Source organism: Phoenix dactylifera, chromosome 6 (assembly GCF_051530095.1).
Source record: "Phoenix dactylifera cultivar Ajwa chromosome 6, Ajwa_hap1_PhDact_Kaust_v1.1, whole genome shotgun sequence".
Lineage (NCBI taxonomy): Eukaryota > Viridiplantae > Streptophyta > Magnoliopsida > Arecales > Arecaceae > Phoenix > Phoenix dactylifera.
The window spans coordinates 29,671,292-29,698,888 of record NC_143195.1 but is presented as its reverse complement, the minus strand read 5'-3'; the positions used below and the strand labels follow the sequence as shown (position 1 = coordinate 29,698,888).

The following is a 27,597-nucleotide window of genomic DNA, read 5'->3' as shown; positions in this document are numbered from 1 at the left end:
ATTGTTAGCCCAGCTGATCAGTATCCTCTTGTGGTGGGATGAAACCTGAAAACGAAGATAAGAACAAACGAGCGAGAGAACCTTCCACTCGTGCTTCAAAACCATCTAAACAAATCACAATCCTAAAGCTGAAAGCTATGCTATCCCCTCAGCATGGTCGAAAGAATATGCCGCTAATTACAAACTCATGATATCTCGTTCCTTCACGTTTTAGGTCTCCCGTTGGTTAAACTAGGCATCCACCGTTGCCGACTCCCTGAGGCTTCTCGACTTCACTGCGAAGCCCGTCCGCTCCGCCGGTAAAGGGGATGGCCGACGGCGGCGGCGGCGGCGGAGCCCCCTCGTTCTCCTCCTCCTTCTCCAGAGACCACACTACTGGAATCACCGGCGTTCAAGATAAGCCCTCCTCCTCCTCCTTGGACGGTGCCTTCCTCCTCCGCCTCCTCCAAACCCCCCCTCAGACCCAACCCTCCGCCTCCCCTTCCCCTCTTCTCCCAAACTGCCCACCCCACTATCACCACGACCCCGCCGTCGCCGCCTTCGGCCCCAGCTGCCCCTTCTTTCCCCGCGATTTCCGACCTCCACCGCCCTCCTACCCTCCTCCTCCTCCGCCGGCGGCGGGCCACTTCCCCGAAGCTCTCCACTTCTCCCTTCCCCCCTTGTCCCAGCACCCGGGCCTCTGGCCGCCGCCCCCCGGTTTCCCTCCCCTCGGCGCCGATGCCACGGGCTCCCCCGGAACCGGGAACCACCCTTTCTTCTGGATGGACCACCAAAGATTAGGGTTTTCGGCTCCCAACGTCGGCCCTCTTGCTGCCGCCCGTCCAAGCAGCGATCTTTACGGAATTCTTGGGCACCCGCATCCAGATAGGGTTCTCGTGGATAAAATAGAGTCAAGTAGGAAGGTTTCCGGTTCTCGGGGGCCAGAAGAGAGGAATGATTTGAGACCCCCATTGGGTTTTCAGTTTCCGGCTGGTCGTGCTGCTGAATTGGACAGAGGGTTGGCTGGCCAGAGCCTCCCCAAAGTTAGTTCGGCGCCATGGAAGGCGCAGGCTGAGAGGTCACATGGGCACTTTGAGCGGAACCATTTCCAGGCGCAGGCTGAGAGGTCACGTGGGCACTTTGAGCGGAACCATTTCCATGGAGAGAAAGGAAAGGGTGCCCCATTTCAGAGGTCAGGTAGAATCAGGGAACAAGGGACGCCATTGGGTCCTGTACACAGGCCACAGGGACTGGAGCAATGGGTCGCTACGCATGAGAGGCAAGATGGGGATCAAAAGGTGGTGGGGAGGAGGGAGAGGAGTTGGAGGGACGAGAATCATCAGTCTCCGTCTCACCCAGAACATGTAGTTTTACAAAGAGAGTTTCGGCATGATCATCACAGGACCCATAGTGATATTCACCTCAAATCGCAGCTTAAAAGTCAGCTTGTTAGCTCTAGTCAACCTATCAACAGCAGTCGACATCCTGTTGGAGAATCAGAGAAGGATGCGAATTATGAGGTTGTTGACAGAGGGAATAATGCTAGAAGGAACAGTCTGGAAAGTTCAGACCAGAGAGAAATTGATGATATATCATCTAGAAGGGATACTTGTGGGGAACAAGATGTGTTAGGGGAACAACTTACGGATTCTCTGGAGCTTAGGGTTGATTCAGAGGCTAGGAATGCCATGACACATATGAGTACTTCACGGGGTAAGGTAAACCAATATTTCCTCAGTATGCTCTGCACTTAGCCTTTGGAAAGGTGACTAAGTTCTCTCTTCGAATCTTGTATGGCTTTAAATATTTATAAGTTTATTTGCTTCGCTTTCTCTTTGTGTGTATGTGTGTGTGTGTGTGAGTGCATCCAAATTGCTGCTTTATGATGTGCAAAAGCTGGTCGGCCGGTATGTCTTTTTATGGTTCTCTTTTTATAAGCTAGAGTGAAGTTAATGCATCAACCATAAGTGATTCAACCATAAGTGATTTTGGTATATGTTGGTCTCTTTCTTCTATTATTTGTAATCATGTAACACGTGTTTCTCTGATTGTGTTATCTCATTTTTATATTAATTGAAGGATCGATACTCACTATAATGCCTATAACCAGGAACCATTCTCTAGTGCTTGACTTGCTAACAATCATCTCATCCAATTAAAATAAAACAAGCATTCCAAGGGAGAAAACATCATCACTGTTTGTGGATATCTACAACTAGAAAGGTAGTCCAGTAGAGGTTAAAATTCGGTGTAAAATGGATTTGTTTGCTTCAAAAACTATTCGAAAAGTTGGTATCCTAGGTCATTAGCCTAATGATGCCCTAAGATAGGCATTTCTTTCATGGCGTGTTTGTTAGAGTTTATGTTTTTTTTCTTTTGCATGCATGTGCACGCACGGATGGACACTATTAGAGCCATACAACAGAGGGTAGTCCTTAAGAAGGAACAAACCATGTTGGCTCAGCACAAAGTAGGTAGCAACAAGGTATGTCGTCTTAGTACTGGGCCTCGTACCGGTGCCACACTATTACTGTGTTGGTATGGTATGATACGGGGCCGGTTCGGTATATCGAGTGTTAGTAAGCCCTCCATACTATGTACTAGTACCGAACCGGTACAATATGGTACGTTTTGTACTATCCGATTTTGTATAGTACGGTGAACCTTGGGTAAGAGGCTTGTACACTGCTTTACTCTTGCTCAATTGGTATAAAGCACGCTGAGCTGTACATGTCTACTAGGGTATGAACCCATAACCTCATGCAAGTAAACAGCTGCTCTAAACTATTAAAAATTATGTGCTGATGTGTATGTTTGTTAATTATCAGACTAAAGTTTAACAAAGCAAATAGATCTCTTTCCTGTTGTAACTGTATTTCTGAAAATCTGGTATTCCGTGCCACATATGATTTGCAGGACGTCAGGTCAGATATTTTTAGAGGACATTATGTATCAAACCAACGAGTGAGAATCCGAAGGAGAGCACTGGAATGTCGCTGGGACATGGATGCGCTGACACATAGTTTCCTTTCAATTTTTGAATCTTTAGTACCTACGGAGGAGGAAATAGCCAAGCCAAAGAAATTGTTACTCTCACTGGGGAAATTGGTAAACAAAGAATGGCCCAATGCTCAGCTGTACCTTTATGGATCATGTGCCAATTCATTTGCGGTCTCAAATAGTGACATTGATGTCTGTCTTGCTATTGATGACAATGACATAAGCAAGCCCAATATTCTGTTAAAGTTGGCAGATATCTTACAGTCTGGTAATCTTCAAAATGTGCAGGTAAACAAGAATCACATGTTCTTTAATATGTTTTATTCGTTAAATGACAATGTTCAGCATCTTATGCTTAAAACATGATTACTGCTAAGAGTCAAGTGCCTGTTTTCCCTGAAATACTGATTTGTATAATAATTTCTTGTATTTATTATTCTTCTTTTTCTACTAGCTAAGCATTGTGATAATAAAGTGCATGCAATTCTATTGCTTGTGTATAGCTTTGTGAAGCGTAATTTATTGTTCAGATGAATTGCAGTTAGGGCTGCAAGTGAATGGAATTGACATTTCTGATTCGAAACTGAAGTAGAAATGACCAGAATCTGAACCAAAGTTATCTAGTCAGACTTGGATCAAAAATTTGGTTTGTTTCAAACTGGATTAGATGTGGATCTTTGTGACTAAACTGAAACCAAACCAGTCTGAGACTAATACGATTTGATTTTGCACCTACCCTGATCCTCCTCAGATTTAAGAAAGTAAATCTCTGTTAGTAAGAACTTTTCCTTAATTTATCATCTATTTCTGTTGTTAGGATATTTTACACGTGTTCGTTAATTAATCATGTGCTGATAGTTTGCTTATAATGCCTACATCTTGTTATATGTATATGTATATATATGTATGTATTTATATAAGCACGAATAAATTTCTATCAACAAGTCTTTATGACCCTTGGATCCAATTAAACCTATCTCAACCATTCATCTCAAATCACTGAAACTCTCTCATATCTAACCATGCCAATATATAGCTAATGCTATCCCCAATCTATAGGGTTTCCTTGTGTGCCCCCAATGCTACCTTCTTTATCAGACCCATCCATGTTTCTTCTACATCAAATTCGTCCATTCAATTTTATCTAAAACATATACTGGGACTCCCTCACATTGTTCTGATTATAAATTCTTGTTCTGTTTCTATTGAAATACTGGATCAGCTCTGTTAACTCCCTTCCATGCCTGTCGGTCCAAATCCTTTTTTTTAAAAAAGAAAAGAGCAATACCCAGGATTTGAAACCAGACATCCTATCTATACTTCGAAGATGCTGTATCAGCCATAGCAACCTATAACAAAGTGAGAATCGAAACCCCAATGGTATGGTCAAAACTGTTGAATTTGAGCTGTGGAATACCCGGACATGATGGGTTATTGTTCTCTGACTAATGAGAAGTCAGGTGAGAATGGAAATCTCAATGGTGCTATCAAGCTATTTAGTTTGAGTAGTAGAAGACATGGACTTGATCGGTAGTTGAGATCGAGGTGCATGTAAGATTACTATAGATAATTGAATCTAAATAAAAAAAAAGAAGATCTTGGTATAAGTAGGGCAAGCATAGTTGATTATTTTTTGTTCTATTAATTTTGCTTCTTCAAATGAAACTAGGTGATTTAGTAACAGCACTTCAAATTTATGTTGGATTAATTTGTAAGAAATTTGCTTTTTGGCTTTTGCATGATTTTCTATGTTGCTTCATACTATATGCTATATATATATGTTTATTTTTTCCATGATAACATCCCTTTGGTTAACTTGGGTCAACCATCTGACATCTCTCCTATTTAACTGTGAAAACAATTGTTAGTGTATTATATAATGGCTGTCATAACAAGATAATATCAATATGTTTCTCCTCCTCCTCCTCCTCCTTTTCCTTTCCTTTCTTTTTTTTTTTCTTGTTTTTAAGGACTGGGACAGATGGAGGCACAATTAATAGGTATTTTGATTTTATTTTGGTTTTATTTAAACCATGCAATTGCATCAGATGGAACTTTGAGCCCACTTCTACACATGCATGAATATAGGCTGTTTGGGTTGGATCAGGTTTTGCATGATTGAAGCCTAATACATTTTTGAATTATGCCAACTTCTCTCTCTCCCTCTTTGTGCATCTCGGTCTGTGATTTGGATCAAATTCTACAACTCAGCGAAATCTAGAAGCCCCCTCAATTCCAAACAACTATCCTGTCTCTCTCTCTTCCAAAGAATGATGGTTGTTGGCGCTATGGTTTCCTCAGTTAAGTTCCGCATAAACCTATTAGGCACCATTGTGGAAAATCAACGGGGCAAAGACTAGAATGACATGGTCAATTTAGTTTAACAAAAATGAATTTTCTATGTGCCTTTAGTGTTTTGAAAAGGAAGAGGGTGGTGCCAATCCTTGAACCCTTGCAAAGCTTATAACAAGACCACCTAGCCACCAAGTCAGAGGGGGTTGGCCATGTGCCTTTAGTGTTATTACTTGTCAACTGGATGCAATAATCAAATACGTGCTCTTTGCAAGATAAACTATTGTGAGAGATTTGGATTTATGAAGAGGTAAAGAACAAATCACATGCTCAGATATTGGAAGAATTCCTTTGTCTTATAATTTTGGCAAAAGATCCGCTCACTTGATGGCAAAGTTCATGTGTATATGAACTCTGATTTTCTAAGTTGGGTGCTCTCTAGGCTATCAAGTTGGTTAGTAGTAGTTTTAAGAAAGAATTTTAAGTAAGGTTCGCTGTCTCAGTATCGGACCCCGTACTGATGCTAGCTACACTGCACTATGTCAGTACGGTACGATATGAAATCTTTTCGGCGTACCGAGTATCAGTACGTCTTTCGTACTATGTATCAGTTCGGTACTCGGTACACCTCCTGTACCGTATACCGGTACCGAACCGGTATGGTACGGTACACTCCGTATCTTTCGGTTCGGATTGGTATGGCGAACCATGCTTTCAAGCCTATTCTATTTCTTTTTGGCCCTTCTTTCCTTGTAAAATACAATTACCAAACCTTTATTTTCCATCTATTCTTCTTGCGTCTCCTCAAACCCACAAAAATCGTCCTCCTTTCCATTAATTGATTGCATACTGTCTGGCTTCTGTTTACCGTTTGATTAGCTGTATTTCTTTCCGAATGGTTGATATAACCATTCCATACTTACTCTATGGCATACTCGATTGTCGTCTTTACTTTCTTATACTTTTCAAATTGCCCTATTTTGTTTAGTAGGAACTTACCTTCTTGTACATTTTAATATAATCTGAAAAGTTTAACACTCATCTATATATTAGTGTCTTTCTATTATATTATTAAAGACCATGTGCATTTGCAGGTACTTTTTAGTTAGTATATATATATATATACATATATATATACATATATATATACATACATACATACATATATATATATATATATATATATATATATATATATATATATATATATATATATATTGTCCAGGCTAAAATAGTTGTACATGCAGTGACCTGATCTATAAATGATCCTTGTGGTTTGTCTTTGGATTATTTTGTACCTGATTTAATTCGACAAAATCTGATATTTGCATATTTGATTTTGATCTGATTTTAATATCAATGAGGCTTGAGTCACTGGTGTTGGGGTTTCCCAGTGCCCTAGGGCGCAGCGGAAGATACGGGATTATAAAATTTTCTTATAAAACCCATTATATGAAACCCTAATAAGCCAAGATCACCTTAATAGTATAACCAAATAATGTAGAAAATATAATCTTGGTATAGAAGAATACCTATCACGCTATATCCAATATGTCTGAAGATGTCCTAAGGTGCCCAAATGTTCACCCTCCGATGTTGATCCACACAGGAATGGGTTCAAGACTCTAGCTCCACCAAAACTTGATTCTAATTGTTCAATCCTTCCAAAGGATTTAATTGGCTGATTTTCCTTCACTTCCTTCTTCCTTTCTACCTCTAAAACATTCACTAGCCTTTTTGTCCTAAAGAAGACCCTCTTGTCTTGGGTTAGGACAAAAGAGAGAGGCTTGTAAGAAAGAAGGGATAAGGGAGAGAGAAGGAGAGGCTTTTTCTTGGATGATCTTTAGAACCCCAAGGCACCTCCTATTTATAAGAGATGGAGGGATGCATCATAAAGGGATGCATCCCATCCACACACCTCATCATGATGAGGCATGTGCCAAGAGATGCATCCCATCATGATGGGGTGCTAAGGAGAAGGGTGTATCAACTTCTTTCTCACATCTCCCTCTTAAATCCTGATGATCCAAGGGCCCAAATGCAGTGAACCAAAGCCAATGGTCCAGATCTAGGTGCCATCTAATGGTCCAGATCAAGACATCATCATCCAGGGTGCCATCCAATGGTCCAGAAGTAAGATGCCATCACCGATGGTCCAGATTCAGGCGCTGAGCAACGGTCCAGATCTTTCATCCAGAGAGCCATCCAGTGGTCCAGATTCAGGCGCTGAGCAACGGTCCAGATCTTTCATCCAGAGAGCCATCCAGTGGTCCAGATTCAGGCGCTAACCAGTGGACCAGATCCTTCATCCAGGAAGCCATCCAATGGTCCAGATGAAGGCGCCAACCAGTGGACCAGATCCTTCATCCAGGAAGCGATCCAATGGTCCAGAAGTGAAGGCCCTATCAAACCCAATCCAATTGGGTTTAACCAACTTAAAGAAAACATTAAACCTAATCAAATCAGGTCTAATTAAAGCCAAATGGGTTTCAACTCTTGGCTAACCCATATTAGGTCATGATCTAATCATATTAGATCAACCAAATCTAAGAATCATATTCGAATTTAATTTGAATCAGGAGCTAGGGTTTGCAACACGTGCTAGCATGTTCATCTTGCAAACATGATCTAATCCAATTAGACCCTTGATCAATTCCCTTGTGTGTGACCCATTGGGTTCCTTATCTTAGCCAGCAGTAGGTGCAGGTGCAAGTTGACCTAACCTGATTAGAATACCTCTAATCCAATTTAGGTTCAATTTAGTGCTAAACCTGACTTAGCAATCAGAACCTTTCTGATGCTTTGATCTAATCAAACTCTTTGATCCGATCAACCCACAAGACATGATTGACGTCTAGCAACGTATCATGTCTACCCGGAAGATGAGGAATGTATTGGACAAATCCAAACATACCTTTCAGTGGAAAGTTACTGTGCAATTCAATCCCTCAGTCATACTACATCCTGAATAAGTGCTCGAGTATGGATCAATATCAAACTCAATCACTTATTCATGTCTCTCTCAATCTTTTATATGATAATTCAAACAATGAAACATTAGAAACTCTTTCTAATATTCATTTTGCTTTGATCAAAGGCTTCTTGAATCATCATAAGATTAGAGTAAGTAGGATGTTACCTTCTCTTACTAGAAGTGACTGATTCCTTGTTGACCTACTCACAACCTTCGTACAAAATCCACCATATCCAGAATACCCCGTACACAACGCAATGTCGTGAATGAGGGTAAACCAAAACATAGCTTCAAGTGCATAAGGTACCATGGTGATCTCAGGTCTAAGGATCACTTGCACAACTCCCACTATGAGAACCATCTTTTGATAATTAAGTAAGAATCCATAAGATGTTCTCATGGCTGGTCATTTCAGTGAACTCATTCCTCTAATGAGCACCCACATCTTTGTATTAGTGTCTGACACAAGTGATTGTGAGATCAATCACCCTCTACATTGAGCATACATAAGATGTGCCAGTCTTTCCGGTAATATTGATCCCCGACTCAATATACCAATTTGACTGGAAATATTCTAAATTAGAATTTTAGGATTTTAGGTCTCACTGGTATGATCTCATCATAACCCTAAAACCAATGTCCTAATTTATGGGGTTCATCATCCAATAATAAAATAGATAAGCAGCAAATGATGAAACACAATGCCTTTATTGATATATATCGAGTGTCAATGTACATGATTTGGAGGATTACAAAGAGAAACCCATCAAATGATTGGCTTATAGGGCATCTACTCTTTCAATCTCCCACTTGCACTAAAGCCAATCGCCCTTATATTTTAACCCCATACAATCGAGGTGACGATTGAATTGCTGCTGTGGTAGAGCTTTAGTAAATGGGTCTGCTATATTGTTCTTTGTGTCTACTCGTTCAATCTTGACGTCTTGTCTTTCGATTATCTCTCGAACAAGGTGGAAGCGTCTCAAAATGTGCTTGGATCTATGATGAGACCTTGGTTCCTTAGCTTGTGCAACTGCTCCAGTGTTATCGCAATAAACTGGGACTGGTCCGGCAATCTCAGGAACTACACCCAGCTCTGTGATGAACTTCTTCATCCAGACTGCTTCCTTAGCAGCTTCACTAACAGCTATGTATTCTGCCTCAGTAGTTGAGTCAGCTATAGTTTGCTGTTTGAAACTTTTCCAACTCACAGCTCCACCATTCAAAGTGAAGATATATCTAGAGATTGACTTGCTATCATCTGGATCAGATTGAAAGCTAGAATCTGAATAGCCTTCTAGTTTCAATTCTGATCCTCCATAAATTAGAAAAACATCTCTAGTCCTTCTCAAGTATTTGAGAATGCTTTTCACAATTTTCCAATGATCCTCCCCGGGATCCGCCTGAAATCTACTTACCATACCCAAGGCATAAGCTACATCAGGCCTGGTACATAACATAGCATACATGATCGACCCTACTACCGAAGCATAGGGAATAGAACTCATTCTATTCCTCTCTTCAGATGTCTTAGGAGACATCTTCCTAGAGAGTTGTATGCCATGTCCTATGGGTAAGAAACCTTTCTTACTTCCATCCATGCTGAACCTCTTCAGCACATTATCAATGTACCTAGACTGGGACAAACCTAGCATCCTTTTAGATCTATCTCTATAGATCCTTATACCAAGTATATAGGATGCTTCACCCAAGTCTTTCATGAAAAATTTCTTTGATAACCAAGTCTTGACCGATTGCATCATTGGAACATCATTTCCAATGACCAATATATCGTCCACATATAATATCAAGAAGACAATAGCACTCCCACTAGTCTTCTTGTACACACAAGGTTCATCTATATTTTTAATGAAGGCAAACTCTTTGACTATCATATCAAAATGGATGTTCCAACTCCTAGATGCCTGCTTTAATCCATAAATGGATTTCTTAAGCCTACATACTTGATTTGCTCTCCCTTTTGAGATAAATCCCTCTGGCTGTGTCATATAAACCTCTTCCTCAAGGTGACCATTAAGAAAGGCGGTTTTGACATCCATCTGCCATATCTCATAATCATAGTATGCAGCTATAGCAAGGATAATCCGAATAGATTTGAGCATAGCTACTGGCGAAAAAGTTTCATCATAATCAATGCCTTGTTTTTGCCTGAAACCTTTTGCCACTAGCCTGGCCTTGTAGGTTTCTACTTGGCCATCAGCTCCTATCTTCTTCTTGTATACCCATTTGCACCCTATTGGAATCACTCCCTCAGGTGCATCAACCAAAGTCCACACTTGGTTTGTATACATAGAATCTATCTCGGATTTCATGGCGTCTAGCCATCTGTCAGAGTCCCTACTCTTGACAGCTTCCGAATAGGTCAGAGGGTCATCGTTATCAATGATGTGGGCTTCATCATTCTCAATGATAAATCCATACCTCTTAGGTGCATTTCGCACTCTTTCTAACCTTCGGAGAGGAGTAGTGTGTAGTGGTTGTACCTCTTCCATGGGTACATCTGGTTGAGGATTATTATGTGTCTCACCTTGTAGGTCTTGAACTTCATCAAGTTCAATTCTTCTATCCTTGCCTTTTTCTAAGAAAAACTCTTTTTCCAAGAAAGTGGCATGCCTAGCAACAAATACCTTTTGTTCGGTAGGATCATAGAAGATATATCCTAAACTGTCTTTAGGATAACCTACAAATATACATTTGTCCGATCTAGCACTTAGCTTATGTCCAAAATTTCTTTTGACATAAGCATGACAACCCCATATCTTAAGATACTTAAGATTAGGTTTCTTTCCTTTCCATATCTCATATGGAGTGCTAGATACAGACTTAGATGGTACTCTATTTAATACTAATGCAGCAGTTTCTAGGGCATGTCCCCAAAAGAAAATTGGAAGATTTGTGAAGCACATCATGGACCGTACCATATCTAATAAGGTACGATTCCTTCTTTCAGCTACACCATTTAATTGTGGCGTATATGGAGGTGTCCATTCAGAGAGTATACCCTTTAATTTAAGATAGTCTAAAAATTCACTAGAAAGGTATTCTCCTCCTCGATCAGATCGAAGGATTTTAATACACTTTCCAGTTTGTTTTTCGACCATACTTTGATACTCTTTAAATTTATCAAAGGCTTCGGATTTATGTTTCATTAGATACACAAAACCGAACCTTGATAAGTCATCAGTAAATGTGATGAAGTAAGAGTATCCATCTCTAGCTTGAGTTGACATAGGACCGCACACATCAGTGTGTACGAGTTCTAACAACTCACTTGCCCTTTCTCCATGTCCCGAGAATGGAGACTTGGTCATTTTACCCATAAGACAAGATTCACAAGTTTCTAATGATTCAAAATCATAAGGATCAAAGAATTTATCTTTATACAACTTATGTAACCTTGTCTCACTAATATGACCTAATCGGTAATGCCAGAGGAGGGTATTATTAATATTTTCTCTTTTTCTTTTATTATCTTTGCCAATATGAAACATAACATTATTAAGACATAATACTAAAAGACCATTTTCCATAGTGCCATGACAATAATACTCATTAGATAAAGAAATAGAGCAACCATTGCTCTTTCCATTTATTTCGAATCCTTTCTTAAGCAACAAAGGAATTGAAATTACATTTCTAATGATTTTTGGCATAAAATAACAGTCTTCTAGCTTCAAGAACTTTCCGGAGGGTAGCTCCAGTATGTAGGTGCCAACAGCTTCAGCCTGGATGGATTCTCCTCCAGCGCCATATAGCTCGAAGTCACCTTTCTTCAGTCTTCTAATTTTCTGCAGTCCATGCAAAGATTTGCATATGTGAGAACCACAACCGGTATCCAATACCCATGAATTAGAATCAGAAGAACTTAATGTCATATTGGCATGTAATAAAAACATACCTTTTGATGCAACACTTGCATCAGGCTTCACACTTGCAAGAAAGCTCTTGCAGTTCCTTTTCCAATGCCCCGTCTTGCCACAGTGGAAACAGGTACCGGGTCCAGAGATTTTCTTTCCCTTCTTCTTTTTGATGTGACTCTTAGGGTTTAGTTTTTTCTTTGAACCCTTATTGCCCGACTTCTTCTTTGAGCTCTCACCAACAAGAAGGATCGGACCCTTGTCCTTCTTGATGTGAGACTCTGCTGTTTTCAGCATATTTAGAAGCTCAGGCAGGGAGGAATTCAGTTTGTTCATGTGATAATTCACGACAAACTGCAAGAATGAGTCGGGTAGTGATTGCAGGATCAAATCCTGACTGAGCTCACTGTCCATAGCCAAACCAAGTTGACTTAATCGAGTGATTAAGTCTATAACCTTTAAACAGTGGTCTTGCACAGATGATCCCTCGATCATTCTAGCACGGAACAACTGTTTAGATATCTCATATCTAGCAGTTCTGCTCTGCTCACCATATAACTCCTTTAAGTTAAGGAGTATGGAGTGAGTATCCATGCTATCATGCTGCCTCTGCAATTCATTATTCATAGAAGCAAGCATGATACATTTGACAGTCAAACTATCATTTTTCCACATACGATATGTGGCCAATTCCTCCTCAGTTGCATCTTCCCCTGCTGACCCTAGGTCAGGGGTTTCAAGAATGTAGGAAAGTTTTTCTTGTGTGAGAACAATCTTTAAATTTCTCAACCAATCCATATAGTTGGGACCAGTCAATTTGTTTGTATCTAAGATACCTCTAAGTGAGAGTGAAGATGCCATTTTTGCAGAATTAATCTATAATTACAAAGAACACTAATATAAGCAGACCAATCATGATGACATGTATTCAATCAGACAAGGACTTCTATCTAATTGTTACTCCCACTATTTTTATCGAATGTCATAACCCTCAAGTATGATGAACGAGAAAATACTAATTTTCTTAGTGGGGTTGAGATCCAAATTCCTTATAAAAGACCTTGTGGGAATCACAACAAGCCCTTATAAGTTCAAAGGTAGGAAACTCTTTCCAATTGTATCCCATGCAATTCCCAACTTTATTCTGTCCTCTAGCATACATATAGTCTTGTGGGAATCACAACAAACTATTGTGTCTAGTTAAGTCAAACCCTTCATTTTTATACAGTCATATTTGAATAATGCTGCCCTTGTGGGAATCACAACAAGGCAACATATTAAAATATGCCATATGCATCATATGCACCAAGATATTACAATATCAATCCCTAATACTAGCCTTGTGGGAATCACAACAAGCTAGCGTAGATATTGACATAATAATATCTAAGCATGAAGGAAGGACCTTTATAGTGTTATATCAGCAATTAGCTTTTCCATGGAGGTCAATCAAATAGTTGGCCAGGTAAGCAGATGGGAGGCTCTCCTTACTTAGTAAGGTCCTAATTAAATAACCACCTGTAGCCTCTTTCCTAGACACCAACTTAGTCAATTGATTCAGAATGGCTCAGCTTAAAGCAATTAACACTACGACTTAATTATGAATTTAGTGAGGGCTTTCAAATAATAGTATCTTACTAACATTAAGCTCAACCATAAAGGACAATCAAATAATTGGCCAGGAAAGCAGGTGGGAGGCACCCCTCACTCAGAGAGTGAGGTCCTAATTAAGTAACCACCTGTGGCTTCCTTCCTAGACACCAACTGAGTCGATTGTTCCAGAATGGGTCAGCCCAAAGTTTTCATACTACTATATTGGTCTCATTGCATATTCTATAATTTAGTACTAGCAATTATACTGTGCTACAACATGAATATAATACTATCTCATAGCATAAACTAATCATGCATACAAACAACCTAGCTATCTCATAGCATCAAGATAATAGCATGTATTATCATTTGGTTAAACTGATTAAGGGTGGCTCTGATACCACTGTTGGGGTTTCCCAGTGCCCTAGGGCGCAGCGGAAGATACGGGATTATAAAATTTTCTTATAAAACCCATTATATGAAACCCTAATAAGCCAAGATCACCTTAATAGTATAACCAAATAATGTAGAAAATATAATCTTGGTATAGAAGAATACCTATCACGCTATATCCAATATGTCTGAAGATGTCCTAAGGTGCCCAAATGTTCATCCTCCGATGTTGATCCACACAGGAATGGGTTCAAGACTCTAGCTCCACCAAAACTTGATTCTAATTGTTCAATCCTTCCAAAGGATTTAATTGGCTGATTTTCCTTCACTTCCTTCTTCCTTTCTACCTCTAAAACATTCACTAGCCTTTTTGTCCTAAAGAAGACCCTCTTGTCTTGGGTTAGGACAAAAGAGAGAGGCTTGTAAGAAAGAAGGGATAAGGGAGAGAGAAGGAGAGGCTTTTTCTTGGATGATCTTTAGAACCCCAAGGCACCTCCTATTTATAAGAGATGGAGGGATGCATCATAAAGGGATGCATCCCATCCACACACCTCATCATGATGAGGCATGTGCCAAGAGATGCATCCCATCATGATGGGGTGCTAAGGAGAAGGGTGTATCAACTTCTTTCTCACATCTCCCTCTTAAATCCTGATGATCCAAGGGCCCAAATGCAGTGAACCAAAGCCAATGGTCCAGATCTAGGTGCCATCTAATGGTCCAGATCAAGACATCATCATCCAGGGTGCCATCCAATGGTCCAGAAGTAAGATGCCATCACCGATGGTCCAGATTCAGGCGCTGAGCAACGGTCCAGATCTTTCATCCAGAGAGCCATCCAGTGGTCCAGATTCAGGCGCTGAGCAACGGTCCAGATCTTTCATCCAGAGAGCCATCCAGTGGTCCAGATTCAGGCGCTAACCAGTGGACCAGATCCTTCATCCAGGAAGCCATCCAATGGTCCAGATGAAGGCGCCAACCAGTGGACCAGATCCTTCATCCAGGAAGCGATCCAATGGTCCAGAAGTGAAGGCCCTATCAAACCCAATCCAATTGGGTTTAACCAACTTAAAGAAAACATTAAACCTAATCAAATCAGGTCTAATTAAAGCCAAATGGGTTTCAACTCTTGGCTAACCCATATTAGGTCATGATCTAATCATATTAGATCAACCAAATCTAAGAATCATATTCGAATTTAATTTGAATCAGGAGCTAGGGTTTGCAACACGTGCTAGCATGTTCATCTTGCAAACATGATCTAATCCAATTAGACCCTTGATCAATTCCCTTGTGTGTGACCCATTGGGTTCCTTATCTTAGCCAGCAGTAGGTGCAGGTGCAAGTTGACCTAACCTGATTAGAATACCTCTAATCCAATTTAGGTTCAATTTAGTGCTAAACCTGACTTAGCAATCAGAACCTTTCTGATGCTTTGATCTAATCAAACTCTTTGATCCGATCAACCCACAAGACATGATTGACGTCTAGCAACGTATCATGTCTACCCGGAAGATGAGGAATGTATTGGACAAATCCAAACATACCTTTCAGTGGAAAGTTACTGTGCAATTCAATCCCTCAGTCATACTACATCCTGAATAAGTGCTCGAGTATGGATCAATATCAAACTCAATCACTTATTCATGTCTCTCTCAATCTTTTATATGATAATTCAAACAATGAAACATTAGAAACTCTTTCTAATATTCATTTTGCTTTGATCAAAGGCTTCTTGAATCATCATAAGATTAGAGTAAGTAGGATGTTACCTTCTCTTACTAGAAGTGACTGATTCCTTGTTGACCTACTCACAACCTTCGTACAAAATCCACCATATCCAGAATACCCCGTACACAACGCAATGTCGTGAATGAGGGTAAACCAAAACATAGCTTCAAGTGCATAAGGTACCATGGTGATCTCAGGTCTAAGGATCACTTGCACAACTCCCACTATGAGAACCATCTTTTGATAATTAAGTAAGAATCCATAAGATGTTCTCATGGCTGGTCATTTCAGTGAACTCATTCCTCTAATGAGCACCCACATCTTTGTATTAGTGTCTGACACAAGTGATTGTGAGATCAATCACCCTCTACATTGAGCATACATAAGATGTGCCAGTCTTTCCGGTAATATTGATCCCCGACTCAATATACCAATTTGACTGGAAATATTCTAAATTAGAATTTTAGGATTTTAGGTCTCACTGGTATGATCTCATCATAACCCTAAAACCAATGTCCTAATTTATGGGGTTCATCATCCAATAATAAAATAGATAAGCAGCAAATGATGAAACACAATGCCTTTATTGATATATATCGAGTGTCAATGTACATGATTTGGAGGATTACAAAGAGAAACCCATCAAATGATTGGCTTATAGGGCATCTACTCTTTCAACTGGCCAACAGTTTAGCCTTCAATATATATGAACCCTCTTGTATGGTATACTCTATGTTCCATATGTTCATGTCCTGCATGTCTATTGTGGTTCCATTTGAAGGTACTATTAGAATTAATTTATCCATATCCATCACAATTAGTTTTTATTCTTTCTTCTCATCATACTGGTGGCAAAAATGAAATATAGTGCTCTTTTTTTCCCCTCCCTCCCATTTTCTTATTTTTTCCATATAAATGAATATGGAAATTTATATTAAAAGGTGAAAGGATGAATATAAGAACAAGATTCAACATAGATTTAGAAACCACTGATAGAAGACTAACAATGACCCTATGCCACAACTGTATATTTACAGCTAAAACATTTTGCCATGTGAAGCTATGTTGCAGGTAAAATGAAAAGTTTTCCCTCTCTCACTAAAGTATGTCTGATTCTGTTAGATTCCCTCCTGTAAAGGGAAAAATTATGAGCCTCCTATATTTTCATTACCAAGTTTTTTGTGAATGTTACTTTTCTTAGTAAACCATAATAAAATTCTAAGCATCATCTATAGTAAACCATTATAGTGGCAATAACATTAGCCTCTTATAAATTGAGTGTTCTGTTATTTAATCCTCTTTGCTGCAATTTATTGGTCATCGTTGCTTGAGTCACCCTCTTTTCACATGCAATCCAAGTATATCACCAAAGTTTCACAACATTTGCATGATTGTTGAAGGCTAACTTCATTTAGATTTCTATACAGGATGTAGAGGATAATGTAATTTAAGTCTAATCAGGGCCTATTGCAGAACTGCTGTGCATCACTGGCCTGATAAACAACCAACCAAGAGTCTTGAAGACTTCCCAAGGAAAAGGTTTCTATTTCTCTAATATGATAAGAAAGAATTTCCAGACAATATGACCAAATAGTTATTTATTTTTCCCATCAATTCCTCACCTATGCCTTCTCTCCCCAAAAGGGAAGAAATCAAATGGGTAAATCTCATTTGATCTCCTTCTGGAAATGATCATGTACATAATTATATATCCATCTTTCATCAAACTTGAGCTTAGTTTTGAAAGTTTCTATGTTTCACCATTTCATTCTTAAGTGTGCTTACTTTATGCAAGAGTGAAGACTCGCCAGAGTGATCTATGTAGAGGAGCAATGGGCTAGATTACAAAATCAGAAATAATCAGTTGTGCCCTATACCATGGCGGTGTTCTGTAGTCCAGCAATGCAAAGGATCTGATTTAGATTGATTTAAGCGATGCGCTGAAGAAAATGATCCTTACTGATGTTCTTTTCTAGAACAAGATCACATTTTGGTATAAGGCATATAATAAACTTTGACGGTGTTGCATCAAGAACAACTTAAATTCCGTTTCATCTAAATTCCTCTTTATCCCTAAAAATATATACATCACAACATACTAGTCAGGTCTTAAATTTTCCTTTTTCCCAGGGACTTTGCTGTTGAAGTTTGTATTCTCTGGCTGATAATGTTCCTTTCAATCCTTTCATTATAAATTTCTATTCTAGAAGCATTATTCAATTGTAAGAGAAATTGAAAACAAGAAGTAATATGTGCCTATGAGTAATGTGATTGTGTGATTTGTAGTTATTATAAATCAATGCAAATATTTTCTTTCGTACATAAATTCATGTAAATGTTGTCTAGAATATTTTGTTCTGATTTCTCACTTGAAATTGTTCAAGTGACGCAGGCACTAACTCGTGCTAGGGTTCCTATAGTAAAGCTGATGGATCCAGTTACTGGACTTTCTTGTGATATATGCATCAATAATCTCTTAGCAGTTGTTAACACAAAGCTCCTGAAGGATTATGCGCAAATAGATGACAGATTAAGGCAGTTGGCTTTTATTGTGAAACATTGGGCCAGATCTCGTCGCATCAATGAAACATATCAAGGGACACTTTCTAGTTATGCGTGAGTTACATTTTAGCTCATTTTTACACATGATATCGATCAGCAACATGCACATATTTAAGACTAGTGTTGATTCTGATTCGTAATTTCTTTACAGTTATGTGCTAATGTGCATTCACTTCTTGCAACTGCGCAAGCCTGCAATTCTTCCTTGTTTACAGGTATGTAGGCTTAATGTTCATTACAGCTGCTGACAATCTTATGGAAGTCATTTAATTTACATTTGGGTACTTGTTGCTGATATGCTACTTTTCTATAATTAGATATTAATACCTTCACTCAAGCATATAATAATTTGGTTGCACTATTCATTCAACCTTCTTCAATAGATTTGTATTGTATCTATCTTGTTCTTGCTTAATCGACTCTTTAATGATAATATATTTGAATATTCTTTGTGTCTAAGGAATTAATCATATATTTTGGCACAACGATATCTCTATAGTATGAAAGAAATGTGTTTCAATGTTGTGTCCTGCTGGGGGTCTTATTCGGCCACAGGTTGCTGCACTTCTTGATGAGAGATGGAAAGAAAGAAAACAGATGCATTGTGGCTGCTAGGGCCTTGTATTTTGAATGCTAGCAAGTTATATTACCCACAGTTTATCACAAGAAAAGTTATATTACCCTCACCTTAACAGCTTACAGGAGAATTTTGTTTAGTCATATTCTACCATTATTCAATGTCAATAAAAAAATTGTGTTCTTGATAAGGATTTGTTATGGGACAGGTGTGAACTATTTCATGTGGCTTCAAATGAAACCAGTGTCAATTATATTCTTTTAACGAGGATTGTCTAATTAAGTTGAAGACCCTTAAATTACTACTGGTTAATGTGCATGAGTATGTGCAATTGCACAAATAAACAAATGATGTATAAGAGATGCATTATTTTTTAAAAATGATATCGTGTACATAAAGTACTAATATATATAAGCATTGGACTTGAGCATGATGATGATATCGGCTTAAAAGGGTGATATCATGGGACTTTAGGTAGCATCATGGACCAAGAAGATAACATCGCAGCTGGGCAAAATAAGTATAGTTTCGATGAGTCTATAGTTTTACTTGGCCAAGCGGGCAAAGTTTCATCAAGGATGGATCTTGACATGGTGAAGAACACTGAGCAACATGGGATCATGACTTGAATGAGCAGCACCATGACCTTAAGATGTGGGTCACAGCTTGAGCAGCTGGCCTTGCTTGGCAAGATGATGAAGTTAATGCCGATAGTGCATGCAGCAAGTCATGGCTTGCATTTCCAATGTCAACCAGGTGAGAATGATTCTTGACTCATCCATGTGGAGATCTCAACCAAGCAGGACTGGTCTACAGCTCAGCAAGATTAGCCATAACTGGTAGGATTATATGAAGCATCCTGATGTAATCATGGTTCATCGGCAGGTGAGGTGTTCGCAGGCGTCTGGCATGATATGAGGTGGCTGCAAGAAACCATGATTAATATGGTGATATCATCATAAGTCCCCTTGGTTAGAGGCCCCAGACGACAATTTTGGGGACTTTTTTTTTTTTTTTTGGCTAAAGGACAATTTTGGGGACTTCATCTGTTGAAACTACATGCTGATATTTAGTATGCCATTCAAACTTGTGCTTTGCAGTACATATTAGAGACAACTCTGACCAACAAAATTCATAAGCCTCTGTCCAAATCCACTTTACAAGCAAAATCAAGTTTTACCTTCATTTGACATTTAATGTGGAACTTGTAGACCATTAAAAGAGTATTTATAAGCAACCATATATGGAGGCACTTTGGTCTTGCAACAAAAGTTCTATCAACTAAGGTATTTTTATGCACCCAACTGTGCAATTGCAATTTCACCCTCATCCAATTGTTAACCTGCCAATTTTCCTAATCATATTCTAAAATTGTTTACTTTAAGCATCCATTTTATCTTTCAGCTCTACAGATCGCTGAAAATATTCATAATACTTCACAAAAGTCTCCTAGTTCCTAATATTTTTCTCCAGTTTTAATATACATTGTTCCACTGGTACGTTCATTTATCTTTGCATGAAGAAATGTTCATTATCTCATCCTTTTTTGATTCTGTGGATGAAATCTTGTTAACCTTGTATGATAAACTTCACGTTCTATGGAATTGTTTCGTATTATGAATGCAGCATATTTCATTTGAGGGAAAATGTGAACACACCAGAAGCTTGCTGATCTTAGTTTCAATTATACTTCCTGCACATTTTTGAGCATATTTTCAAGTGGGGTTCCCTTCTAATATATGCTCCTATCTATATGCCAGGCAATGGAAGCAACTTATGCTGTAACCATAGATAACATTGAATGTGCTTACTTTGATCAAGTGGAAAAACTGCATGATTTTGGTGCCAGAAACAAGGAGAGTATTGCACGGTTGCTTTGGGCATTCTTTCAGTACTGGGCATATCATCATGATTACACAAGTGATGTTATATCTGTTCGAACGGGAAGCATCATTAGGTAAGTATCTTCAGTTATTTGAAAAGGATATGGTTTTTTTACATAATAAGTGCATTATATCGAGATATTGTTTATGTCAGCTTTTGAATATTGCAAGTTTATACTACTACATTTTAGAACCTTTTATGGAACCTTACCATTTTTTTTGCTTCAACTTTGTATTTATGAAGTTCTGATGATTTAATTTTAGGGATTTTGATGTAAAGGTCCCTTATTCTGCTATTGTTGCCCAATTAGTCCTTTTTTAATTATTTAATACAACAAGCCCTTATTATTTGCTTTAGTGGACAGATAAGTCTTGAATGCTTAGTCAACAGAAACTCTGTTAGCTGTGACATTCTAAAATACATAAAATACCCCTAATACATAAAATACCTCTTTCCAACTTTTTCTCTCTTCCCACCCACTCGCTACCACTCGTCCTTGATGCCATGGCCTGTGGACAGTGAAATGTTAAGGCTTTATTTGCCAGTCAATGCTACTCCAAATCTTCAAGAGCTCACTTGCCTGTCTTAGCTTGATACCTCCTATTGTGGTTCAAATCTGGTCCGAGGGTGATCACGCCGGAGGAGTCGGGAGAGCTGCCGGAGTGCATAAGAAGATGGGGAGAGCTACCTCCTGCGACCGGCAATGTACCTGTACAAAGCCTCACCGGTGTTTCTGGTGAGGGTCCTCTGACGATCAAGTTAGAGTGGAGCTTTGTATATCCAGCCAAGAGTCCCTCCGGGTGTTACATGCTGATCTTTATTTATAGTCCCAGTAGGGGTGTTTAGGTGGCGGAGGTATGACCCATTCCCATCATGAGTGGGAGTGGCGCGCAGCCAGAGCTTGGTTGTGGCACATGGTGGAGTCCGTTCTTGAGAACGGTAAGGCGTTGACAGCCGTAGCAGGGCATGGCCCGTCCTCATCATGAGTGGGGATGGCGCGCAGCCAAGGTTTGATTGTGGCGTGCAATGGAGTCCGTTCTTGGGAATGGGAAGGCATTGGCAGAGTAGGGCCGGAGTAGTACGTCGTGGTGGCGTCGCAATGTACGGCCATGTAGGAGGACGTGGGCATGCACATGGGTACGGCTGCCAGTTAGGCCGAACTTGTTGAGAGGTCGCGTCGTGCTTTTGGCGAAGTCGGCTTGATGGGTGCCGAGGTGTGCCCGGCAAAGCGCCCCGAGCTTGGGGTCGGGGCGTATAATTGGAGAAGGCGCCCCGAACTCGGCCGGGGTGTGCCCGGCAAAGCGCCCCGAGCTTGGGGTCGGGGCGTATAATTGGAGAAGGCGCCCCGAACTCGGCCGGGGTGCGTCGGCGAATAAGGAAGGCGCCCCGAGCTTGGCCGGGGCGAGTCGGCGAATATTCGAGGTCGGAGGAGCTTTCGGCGGAATCCGAGGTCAGGCTGATTTTGGGCCGGACTGAGGACACGTCTGATTGACGTAGGTGTCTGTAGGGCCAAAATTGGGCCCCCATCACCTCCCTTTATGGTTTGAATACTGGCTGACCCTCATCACCTACTACTCTCATCTTGGATCTATTCCCTACCCTGCTGCCAACTTTTTTATTCACATGTTCAAACTCCATTTCCAAACTGACTGTTGAAGATGACATTCTCACTCTCTTTGCTGAGATGTCCAGCCCCGCTGTGAGACCTGACACCTCAATTTCCCTATTTTAATCAAATCATTTAGCAACCGAGCCATTCAACCGACCTTCAATTGCTACATCTGAAATGCAGTCTTGAACTCTGGTGGGAACCTTGTTGGTCATCTAGAGATTGAAAGGAATTTGTTTGATAAAATGCCTAAGAGAGTGGTTGACTGGTTGCTGCTTGGAACTCCATAATCTCGAGATGTTAGAAGTTGGGGTGCAAGGAGGAGGCACTAAGGATGTCTGGTTCAGTGGTGGACTACAACACAATGTCTTGGACTGGATGGTAAGCAGCCTTTTGAAGCTTAGGGAATTGGAAGCTCATGGAGGTTCCTAGATATAATGCCAAGAAGAGCACGCTCTCAAGGAACATGAACCTTGCTGGACACATGCATGATGGGCAGCAAAGGAACTGAGATTCTTTAATCCAAGAGTTTGTAAAAAGTAGAGCTCCACAAGGAAGTGTGAACCCATCCTAGGGAGTGTTACTCGACTTTGGCTTTTTATGCAATCCAACAGTAGATAATCATCCAGCCAAAAGCAAGCAGTTAGAACAAGTACATGAAGTCTAAGTGAGGTGCACTGGAAAGCAAGTTAGTTGGTATAATCACAAGGCAAGGTGGGTTAGAAGAAAGTTATTGGGTATGATGACCTGGCAAAAGCTTCTCAGACCTCCAATCCAATTCAAACTCTATTAAACAATGCATCTGAAGAACAAGGATACAAGAAACTCCCATAACAAAATTGTTCACAGTAAGAGTCAATAAGCTCTAGAAAGAAAAGCAGACCCCAAATCCTGCACTGACAACCTATTTTACCTCTACCATCTTAGCATAATCTTCCTATGCATCTCTTTCAATGAGATCACGGCAGTTGTTTTTATACATGGTTTCTGTGATCAGCCGACTTGAATTATCTTCGGTAGTGAGGTCTTTGTCATATGATAATCTCCAGAAGAGGAGACCCATGCTTGGAGGAGAGGTGCATCAAACATAATCATGGAGACTCACTGGCTGCTAGTTTTGTCAGCCTTCATGCAAGTCAAATGGACAGGCAAAGAAATGGGAAGGAGGTGGACTGTGGGTGGTTCACCAACAATAATTGAGATTGCGATAAGATGAGAACTGAAGTGGCAGATGTTTCACTGCTGAAAACTCTTCACAGGGTACAATTGGAAATTTGCCTCCTGCCTAGCAGAGTTACTTGTTAAATGATGATGGGGATTTTTCTGTCCACTGAACTAAAATGTAGGGGCTGGCAGTATTCATCGATAAAAGGGGCTATTTTGGTATTCACATGAAAAAGAGGATCATTGTGTCAAAATCCCATAATTTCATTCTGATTCTTGTTCAAATGCTACTTTTGTCAATTTTAATACTTTTTTCATGTCTGACTTCTATCTAGAAGATTGTTCTTTTATGAAATACCATATGCTTTTTTTCCATAAAAGAGACGACACGATCTTGGATAGGTCATACCATATTTGCTTGCACAAAAGAACTAGGCAGCACAAAAGAAGGTGGTCACAACAGAAGTTCCTGTGATGAGCTTGCTTGGGTTAGGCTTCTCCTCTTGGACCTATACCTTCTCCAGGCAATATTCTTGCTGCCTGAATTTTGTATTGTATTTATGTCATTAGAGGTGCTTCTGAAGTATGATTTCACCAGCCTAGATTTCTAGGCTATTTATAATGATTCTCAGGGAGGGCATTTCTTTTGTTCAGCATCGGATTTGTCTAGGTTGCTTTAGGTCTGTCCTGTTCCACCTGAAGTTGTGAATGCTAGTTATATCCCTTACGCATAGCATAGATGCTCGTTCTTTACCTACATCTAGGTAAGTTCTCTTGTGGTGCTCTTTTGTTACCTACCTTTTCTTCTCCAACCCTGATCCACCAAACACCTCTTAGTGGGACCATACACATGCCACGACCACCCATCTCTACCCCCCTCCCAAACTCATCCCCTTTTCTTTGTTTTTTGGTAGATCCTCAAAGGAAGAACAAATAAAATATGAAGCCAAAGTACAAAGACAATTAACAAATCAGGAAGACCGAAATAGGTGATGCCCATAGAATCCAGTCACAGGAGAAGTGCCAACTCGGGAGGCATAGTATCACCATCCACAAAGTCGAGTTCATGCCTCTACCTGCTAGCCAATTAGCAGGGTAGTTGGTTTCCCTGAAAGCATGCTCAGCTCAGGCTGCAGAGATTGGTGAGCGTCGACCATCCTTACGGTTCGTGATAGAGCGGGCTCGTGCTCAGGCTGCAGAGATTATCCATGTAGAGTCAGCTCATAGACTTTTGACAGCTCGGGATATCTAGAGTCCCCACATTGCTTCGACAGCTCCACATAGGGTATTTTTTTACCTGGGAGCTCCCATCCCTGAGTTTCCTCAAGGTCAATTTTGATGGCTGTCCTGCATGGTGGTAGGAAGGGAGGAGCCGGATTCGTCATCAGGGGCTCGAGTTCCAGTGCAGTGGCAGCAGGGGACTGTCAGATTTTTGATACTTCGGTTCAAGTCTGCAAGACAGCCTCAGACTCCTGTTCTACGCGCGGCGTGTGCTTCGAGCGAGCTCTGTTTTTCTGGAGGGTGACTCGGCCACGGTGATTAGCTGGATCCGCAGGGGCTCGAGTAGTCATGACGGTGTTCATCCCCTAGTACGCGATATTTGGATGATGGTGAGGGAGGGTGTTACATTCCATGCTATACATGTATATCATGAGGCCAATGGGGCGGCCGATTGGGTGGCAGTATATGTAGCAAGCCATTCAGGAGGCACTCTATGGGCTAAGGAGAGAGAGATGCCCGAAGCACTCCGGAACCTTTTGTATTCCAATTCTATTGGGTGTATTCGTACCCGTGATGTATGAAACGTCCATTTTAGCAAAAAAAAAAAAAGAGCATGCTCAGCTTTGAAATCCAAAATTGATACAAGGTGCAGAATATCCAGCAATAAAGGATCAAGATTAGAATGAGCTTTGCGAAGTATCTAGCTTATGACTGTGCTAGAATCATCCTTAAGTAAGACCTTTTTGCATTTTAGAGTGAAGATAGCCACCATAAAACCTTCCAACCAGCTCTCAATTCTATTTACGAACTGAAGTAGCATGGAAAATTCTAGCTCCAGCATACAAGACTCATTGTGGTAAGCACAGAGAGAACGAAGAAAGCACATTATAATAAATTGGGAGTTATTTATCAAATTTACTCCAAACAAATTGATCATCAAAATCACAGCATCCAAAATGTCCCTTACTCTTGAATACAACATGGGCATTAGATGGGCCAAATACTAATATTTGTAATGATCACATTTTCGATGATGCTTTATGTGTACTTGGGGGTGATAAAATTTATTTTTGCATGGACGATTAAGAGAAGTCATTCTCTTCCATAGTCAAATTCTCCATCATGTGCTGGGACAGATCTTGTTGCGGTTCATGCAACAATCCTTCATAGGGCACATGTGCATTCTGGATCTAATCATGCATGGACGTGTTTTTCTAATTTATTTAGGTAATAACTTTTTAGGTCGATTTGCTGTTATGTTATGGAATATGCATTATTTTACAAATTTAAATCGTCTCTTTCAAAAGAAAATAAATTATCTTGTAAAGTTATTACCTGACTCATAGATTTGATCATGCAATCATACATTTAATGACAAGCATAACCTCTTTTTTTTTTTCAAGAGGTTAGAGGATTTACATTATTCTCATAATGTTTTTTTTTATTTTTCATTTATTTTTCTCAAACTTTTGTGTTTCTAATTCATTATTTAGCTTTTTGTTTGGTCAGCAGCCAAATCTGGTTCATGGTGCACTTAGGTGTGTTATCATCATAAACGTCTTCACAATTATCCAGAGCATTATGAGACATGATGTCCATTTTGTACTAATGTATTACACCAGTAATTTTTAATTAGCCATGGAACATTTGTTAGAATGCTTGTGAATTCTTTTCTAACCTCGCAATTTTTCCGACAGCAAGCAAGCTAAGGATTGGACAAGGCGGATTGGAAATGATCGTCATCTAATATCCATAGAGGATCCCTTTGAGACTTCTCATGATCTTGGCCGTGTGGTTGACAAAAACAGCATTAAGATTTTGAGGGAAGAATTTGAACGAGCTGCAGATATTCTGCAGTGTGATCCGAACCCCAGTGTCACGCTTTTTGAGCCTTATGCACCAAATTCAATGCAAAGTTCAAACCAATAGGATTTTGTGAATAGGTTTCTTAGCTTTAATTGTATATCCTTGTTCCTTTTGGGAGGGGCGAGGTTTTCTTATATCCCTTTTGTGCATAATATGTATTATGGTGGCAACTATGTTTTCTGCTGTAAAGAAACTTCTAGGTCTGCAAGTTATGTAGCTTAATTATTTTCATATCATTTTGGAGGTGTTGATGAGCCATTTAAAAGATACTATGGTGCAAAACTAGGAAAGCCAGACAAATTGCTTAGCTTTATGGCCTCACGCTATCAACATTTTTAGCTTCTGAAAGTAATGAAGATGAAATAATTGAACGTTTGAAGAGAATATGGACATGATACTGGCCATTTAACTTGCCCTAAAACCAAAATAGTGTTAACAAACTAATGCAACAGCTATTGGACATCAATTGTATTGAAGTGTGCCTCTTAACGAGGGTGATTTAAGTGTAACAAAATGTACCAATGGTTCGTGAAGTATCTGGCTTACTGGTAATCTTCCATTCTTGTTGCCGGGATGCTAACTAAAAGAACTATAGCAGGCTAGAAAGGGGGAGTTAAGGTCTGAAATGCTCCCAGAATAGAAGTTTATGGTTCCATTCGTGTTGTTGCTGCAAGTATATATTCCTCTTCTCGGCATGGAGCGATATATGAAAAATAGATGCTAAGCTTGCAATGTCTGATATCGGTGTTGAAGTTTTGAATCTATTGGCAGAAAAAGCCATCGTGATTGGAGATGCTGGAAACCAAAGTGCATATCGAAATAGATGATCATCTGGTCCATGATAATGAAACCTAAAACCAAGTAATCTGAGCTC

At 39.9% G+C, this 27,597-nt stretch overlaps 1 protein-coding gene across 2 annotated transcripts; it reads left to right on the top strand.

The window, feature by feature from the left end:
* Positions 1 to 95: 95 nt before the first annotated feature.
* Positions 96 to 26,959, top strand: LOC103702802 (uncharacterized). Of its 2 annotated transcripts, none has more exons than XM_008785369.6 (6): positions 96 to 1,697; positions 2,896 to 3,267; positions 18,233 to 18,456; positions 18,554 to 18,617; positions 20,740 to 20,936; positions 26,555 to 26,959. In XM_008785369.6, the coding sequence occupies exons 1-6, from the start codon at positions 309 to 311 to the stop codon at positions 26,784 to 26,786; spliced, it is 2,478 nt and encodes an 825-aa protein (XP_008783591.4). In that variant the 5' UTR covers positions 96 to 308; the 3' UTR covers positions 26,787 to 26,959. The 2 variants fall into 2 exon arrangements, with proteins under 2 accessions (XP_008783591.4, XP_089780124.1); XM_089923998.1 differs by having other exon boundaries at positions 107 to 1,697; positions 24,551 to 26,570.
* The last annotated feature ends 638 nt before the right edge of the window (positions 26,960 to 27,597 follow it).